General features: G+C 37.5%; 1 protein-coding gene across 1 annotated transcript; it reads left to right on the forward strand.

Annotated features, from left to right (window-relative positions):
* Positions 1-59: 59 nt before the first annotated feature.
* LOC127650280 (thioredoxin-interacting protein-like) lies at positions 60-4,804 on the forward strand. The gene is made up of 6 exons (XM_052135593.1): positions 60-508; positions 1,314-1,389; positions 1,486-1,633; positions 2,306-2,665; positions 2,749-3,063; positions 3,495-4,804. The coding sequence occupies exons 1-6, from the start codon at positions 253-255 to the stop codon at positions 3,540-3,542; spliced, it is 1,203 nt and encodes a 400-aa protein (XP_051991553.1). The 5' UTR covers positions 60-252; the 3' UTR covers positions 3,543-4,804.
* Positions 4,805-6,657: the final 1,853 nt, after the last annotated feature.

Genomic DNA, 6,657 nt, shown 5'->3' on the forward strand with positions numbered 1-6,657 from the left:
CCACCAGGCAGAAACGTCGGAGTATTAAACCTAGCCTAGCATGCACAAAGCTGCTATTCTAACCATACGAGAAGGAAGTGTTTTTTAATTTACATAAAAAAAAAGTATACATTTGCAGCAGTACCAATACCATCAAGGGTTTATTCATTTAAACCAAATATCTGATGCACTTTTGAAGGATTACTGAAGATCTGTCTGACTTGACCAAGTTTTAGTCGCAGCAAAGTCTTCCTTTCATTGAAAGCAACAGCGATGGTGGTGATGTCGAAAAGACTGAAGATGTTCGAGATCGTTTTTAACGATCCTACCAAGATGTTCTATTGTAGTGGAGATAAAGTTGCGGGGAAGATCGTGGTGGAGGTGTCGGAGGTGACCAGGGTGACGGCCATGAGGGTGCTCGGAATCGGATGCGCCAAAGTGGAGTACGCAAAAGGCAAGCAGAGATGCCGTGAAGAAATTGACTATCTGAAGTATGACGAAGTAGTCCACCTGGATGACCATCCTGAAGGTGAGTTCAAACGGTATTAATCTTATCTGGTAGATGCATGTGCAGAGATGCTTATGTCGGAATGTTTGTATTGGCATATCCAATGGTCCATAAACTGTTTTTGTTCTTCAGGATTTTAAGTTTAAATGTAGGCTTTATGAATGCATGAGGAAAGTGTGTGTATCTCTGTCTCATTGTTTTGCTTTGACTAGTTAATTTCGTATGGTCCTAAAGTGTGAAAATATTTTTGAATCAGCAAAAGGCTGTTTAACATTGTGTTTGATGTAGTCACACTGCAGCACATGTCAATTTCCCAACAGTATTTAATGTCAACCACTTAAGAAGATGCAATGATGCCAAAATGCATCTAATTTCAAAACTTAGTTACATATAAGCAATGCAACAATCGGTTTGAACAATATATTTATTTATTTTTATTTTTTTAACTGATTTTTCACTTTTCCACTTAATTGGTTATCAGTTCTTTAATATCGGGTTTACTAAAAGTGAGACACAAAATACCTTATGTTTTACATTTAAAGACTAATTAAGTAAGGGGCTTTAAACAAGTGTATATTGCAACTAAAACTAGGCAAATTAATTATTTATTGTTAATTTTCTAAAGCATTTCACTGGAGGTTAGTGATAATTGTACACAAAAGCAGAAGTAAACAAATAATTAAAAATCGGTTGTATGCATATCAGTTATCAGTCACTTAAACACTAAAATAATCGGTAATGTATCGGTCATAAAAAAACAAGATTAGAAAAAATGAAGAAAAAATGTTTTCTCTGTAACTAATACAGTTTTCTTTGCCTTTCACAGACACAGATGGTTCAGTCATGCTCCATCCAGGCAACAAGTATGAATACTCATTTGGCTTTGAGCTTCCTCAACAAGGGTGAGTTTCCCCATTAACATACTAAAGTGACTCATTTCCTCATTCCATCCAATGTAATTTTTTAGCAGATTGATACAATTACCATTTTCCCAACAGGCAACTGGTGTCTTCCTACAAGGGCAAGTTTGGGTATGTTCAGTACTTTGTGAAGGCTCTGATGGAAAGACCCTCTCAGCCCGCCCTGGAGTGCAGTAAACACTTTGTGGTTGAAGAACCCCTGGATGTGAATACACCAGACTTGCTGGTGAGTTCCCAGACTTTTAAGAGCTGTAGGCCTCAGATTACTTCTTTGAATTGGGTTTTCTGATGGATAGTATCTCTTTACAAAGGGTAGAGAAGATTTGAAGTCCCAATGATGTTCTGTGCATTGATTTCCATTAATAGCTCCTGTAAGCATGGAAATGAACGCTAAATATTTTTACCTCTACTGATAAACCGAAAGAATCCTTTCTGATTATAAGCTCCAAGTTAAACCCAGAGTATACTTCGGTTTTAGAGCAAATGCTTCATGTACTGTATGTGCACAGTTGAGTGCTAGCCTTACAGAGTATACTTCATTTGACTGTAAGCATTTGCACAATGACTGCATAAGATACTTGTCTATTTCTCTTCAGGAGTTTAGACCCATAAACATGTCTTTGTGTTTCTTAAGGGTTCCTTGTGGTTCCACTAATTAGTGCAAATTATTCCAAGCACATTCACATTCTGGGCATTCAGAGTATGCACAGTTAAAAAAATCGGGCTGTATGCGTTTAGTGCTTGAGCACTTTGCTGATGATGAAATTTGCGTCAGTCATCCTGTTTGCAGATGCCAAGCATTTGCATCTGAACGACGTATACTTAGGCTTCAGGCTCACATGTGTTTTCATGAAGCTGGTGTGTAAGTTGTTCATTTATATTTTCCCTCCATCCACAGTCTCCCACTGGAGGCATGAAGGAAAAGAAAGTCACCTGCATGTTCATCCCTGATGGCCAGGTGTCTCTGAACGCCAAGATTGACCGGCGTGGCTTCTGCGAGGGGGAGGAAATCTGCATTGACGCTAAATTTGAGAACACCTGCTCCCGCATTGTGGTACCCAAAGCGGCCATCATCGCTAAACACACCTACCAGGCCAATGGCCGCACCAAGTTCTTCAGGCAGAAGCTCTCCTCGGTGCGTGGCAACCACATCATCTCAGGCATGTGTGATGCCTGGCAGGGGAAGAGCATCCGAGTGCCCAAGATCAAGCCCTCCATTTTGGGCTGCAACATTATCAAAGTGGAATATGCGCTCATGGTGAGTGTTTGGCTGGTTGCGTTGTGCAGTTAGCATATGAAGTGGCCACTTCATTAAAATGTTTTATTTATCTTTATCAACAGATTTACATGCACATCCCTGGCAGTGATAAGTTAGTTCTTGAGCTGCCACTCGTCATTGGCACCGTGCCCTACAATGGTTTCGGTAGCCGGACCAACAGCATGAGCAGCCAGGATGGTTCTGTCAGCACAGCATCGGCTAGTTGGGTGTCCTTGCGGATGCCATCATCTGCCCTACCCAGCTACTGCGATGTCACACAGAACTGCAGCTTGGACCAGCCTCTTACGCCTCTGCTGGACGACTATGATGGTGGAGACAGTCCCATCTTCATGAACACACCCAAATTCCAGTTCCCCCTGCTACCTTCCTATTCTGAGGTAAATGTAATTGCATAACACACTATCCGTCAGAAGTTTTGGACACACCTTCTGATTCTTTACTGGAAACATTTTTCCACATTTTAGAATAGTAAAGTCATCTAAACTTTGGAAGAATACAAATGGAAGTATGGAATTAAAACCATCTGCGTACAGGTGCTTTATCCTGAGATGCTATTTAAACAGTATTGAAGGAGTTTCCATGTGTGCAGGACACTTGGTGGTTGCTTTTCCTTCAGTATCTTCACTATCTGGCAAAACCTTATGCAGTTTTGTAATGATAGACATTTGTAGACAACTTGAATTTGTCTACAATACCAGATCGTGAAAGTCGAGTGTGTCCAAACATTTGTAATGTTGGTTGTTATTGAAAAGCAGTTTAAAATGTCATCGAACAGTGTATTCTAATTTCTCATTCTTTTGTCATTCAGGTGGAGGAAGAGTTCAACGGCAACGCTCCTATGCTTCCTGTCTGTTGAACTGACTCAGCGGAGCTCGAACCGAACTGTTGCCCTTTATAAAAGGGCTTCTTATCCACTCTAAGCACTTCAGGCTTTCACCTTGCTGGTTTGTGAAGTCGTTTGGATGCCTGACAGTGGAGGGAGAGGACTTTTGGGCCAAGCGAACCACTGCAAGAGCTAGTCGAAATTTCATGGAGGAAGTGAAATATGAGCTCTCATTTGTGCCTGAATTGCAGACAGCCTCTTACATCATACACAGTTTTCCGTCATACTGATTTTGTTTCAGGGCCTGAAAGAGGGCACAAGGGCTTTTTGTCATGCTGTATTTTCCTGTGTATGAGCTGCTTAATCTTAACTTGAGATTACTGCTGAGGTGTAAGGCAATTGTACCACATTATAGCCATATGAGCACACCAAGACTTTCCATAATGTTGGTCATGTACTTTCCAATCATCCCCAATATAACATTCATTAGATATTGTCATTTAGATATTTGATTGTGTTCACTTTTCATAATGTTCATTACCATTCCATTTACAATCCTATTTTTTGGAGGATATGGAAACATTCTTCAATTTATTTGTTTTTCTTTTGGTCATGCATCAGGTTAAGCAGATGTGCTAAGTCAAGTTCATTTTATTGTACGTTACTGAAACGTAAAGCAATTTTCAAGGGAAATCATGCAGTGTCAGTTTATAATGTTTCAGTGTATATCTATTTTAATGCACTTTTATTGGATGCAAATTGTGTCTTAACTACTCGCAGGGAGATTTCCTATGTTCTTTTGTTTTCTTTTTTGCTAGTCTTCCAAAATCGCTCTTATGTTGGATCTCTAAACTGAGGGATTTGGTGTTAAAAAACTCGACTGACTCTGCACTGCATTGCCTTCAAAACCTTGTACAACAAAGGGCTCTGTTGGTTGTTTTCTGTTCCACTGTGGACTTAAACATTAGGCCAAAATATTACCGGACACTTCCAAGTGCCAAAATGGGTTTTGGGCCCTGACTGTGTTTATTTTTTGAGACCAGAAGCTACACTGCGTGTAAACTTATCCTGAAGACATTTTGTTTTTAATGAACAATTCACTTATGGAGATCTTCCTGAACCGTGTGTGTGTGTGCGTTTGTGTTGTTGCTCATAGAGTATAAGATGATTGTTATTGTAATATATGCGACAGTGCAAATTTGAAAATGATCCATTTTGTAAGTTAAAGACGTTGTTTTTTGTATGAGGACTCTTTGGGGTCATATTCAATAATAATAAAAAATTGTTATTGCCTATTCTGCATCATTTTGTTCATTCAAAGTATACTCTGTCTAAACCACAAGTCATAACCACAAATGAACATTTCAACTTGTTGGAGACTCTTTATTAAATGAATATTCTGGGTTCAAACAAGTTAAGATCAATCAACAGCATTTGTGGGATAATATTGATTAAAAAAAACATAATTTATCAAATCAAATATGGGTTACAGTGAAGCACTTACAATGGAAGTGAATGTGGCCACGCTGTAAACATTAAAATACTCGCTGTTTCAATAATATAGCCACACGATGTAAACAATATGAGTGTTAACATGATTTTAGAGCGATAAAATTACTTACTTTTTTGTGTAAAGTTATATCCAATATGATATAAATTTGTTGCCTTGACAATGTAATGCACTAAACACTAAAACAACTGTAAAAATAAGGATTTTCAACCACAATTTTCTGTGTTAAACCCCCAATTTTTCCCATTCACTTCTATTTAATTAAAGAAAGGAGGGACAAAAGACGCATGTATATTCGCCTGGCGGAAGTTAAAATTAGCAAATCAAATCCAATATGCTTACATTTAAATCCATATTTAGAGACCAGAACATTACCACCTCCATAAGATAAGACTTCAACGTGGAAACTGGAGATCCAAGAGTGAATTGAGAATCAGTGTAGGTTAAACAGACAAGGTTGTTCATATTTGCAGTACACCAGTATGCTACAACAACATATTAGTATTTGTTGTACTGAATTGATTCATGCTGATTTTAATTCAACCTTTTTAAAATTCTTGTTGTGTCTTTTCTATCATTACAGAAATTAGAGTAAACATTTTAGGGGGAAATGCACAAAAATCTTAATGGCCCTATAAGCTTTGTGTTTTTATGCAAATTATTGTTTTAATAATTTTTTAATGATAAAATAATTATTATAAATAATTGATCATGTTAATAATAAAAACAATATGACCTATTATTAATATGATTATTACTAATTATTATTATTATTATACTTTACAAATTCAAATCCACATTTGGTTCTGGTGGAACCAACTGTGCAAAACAGTTTATGCAATTTATATATATTCCCGCAAAACTAGAAATTATAAATTGACAATAAAACAGTAATTTTGGTAAGAAATGAACCAGAGAAAAATGAAAGATAGGCCTATTGAGTCAGAATGAGCAGCATTTTGTAACATCTTTATCAAATTAATTTTATTCAGTGTGTGTTTGTCTTTGCATAGGCAGTGTTCATTGTAGAGTTGGAAAGTTGTCAAGACATTTGCGTCAGTTTTGTGCTGCTCAGTTTCTTGTACGCATGCAGAATTTGTTGAGACGTGCCCTACTCCGCTAGTGCAATAAGCGATAAGGACAAAATTGCTTATCTTGTCCAAAACATTTGTTTCATGAGCCCCCCTCTCTCTCTTCTCCTTCTCCCACATTATCTAGGTCTCTCGCCCCTGCCTAACTCTCTACATTCTTCCTGCCTCAGGAAACCCCACAGTGTTTAACCCTTGTGCATCCTTGTGGACATTTTTGGCTTTTGCAGTTTTGTTTTTTTGATAACTTTGTCTGTGTTAATGCTAACTGCATAAAATTTTCCACAGGTGTGAATTTTTATTGGAATTTTAATATTTCACCCTATTTTCTTAAAAAAATATATTTTTTGCACTAGTTACACAAAATACTCCCTCTTTGCGTCGTTTTGGACAAAAATGGCACATTGAAACCCATTAAAACTGCGATTTTTAATCCCAGTGCCATTTAACTATAAAATTATGCAATCTTGTTTAACATGCTTTCATTATGTTGGCAAGGCTTCAAAATGTACATTTTAAATATTTTTTATCAGATCGTGCCATTTTTTCA

This window comes from Xyrauchen texanus, chromosome 10, assembly GCF_025860055.1.
Source record: "Xyrauchen texanus isolate HMW12.3.18 chromosome 10, RBS_HiC_50CHRs, whole genome shotgun sequence".
Taxonomy (NCBI): domain Eukaryota; kingdom Metazoa; phylum Chordata; class Actinopteri; order Cypriniformes; family Catostomidae; genus Xyrauchen; species Xyrauchen texanus.

Bases quoted from the DNA above. Each gene is read 5' to 3' on its own strand.
- LOC127650280 (XM_052135593.1), top strand. From the start codon at position 253: ATGGTGGTGATGTCGAAAAGACTGAAGATGTTCGAGATCGTTTTTAAC. The intron at 1,390-1,485 runs GTGAGTTTCCCC...TTTTCCCAACAG, and splicing joins TTTGAGCTTCCTCAACAAGG to GCAACTGGTGTCTTCCTACA. The intron at 1,634-2,305 runs GTGAGTTCCCAG...CTCCATCCACAG, and splicing joins TGAATACACCAGACTTGCTG to TCTCCCACTGGAGGCATGAA.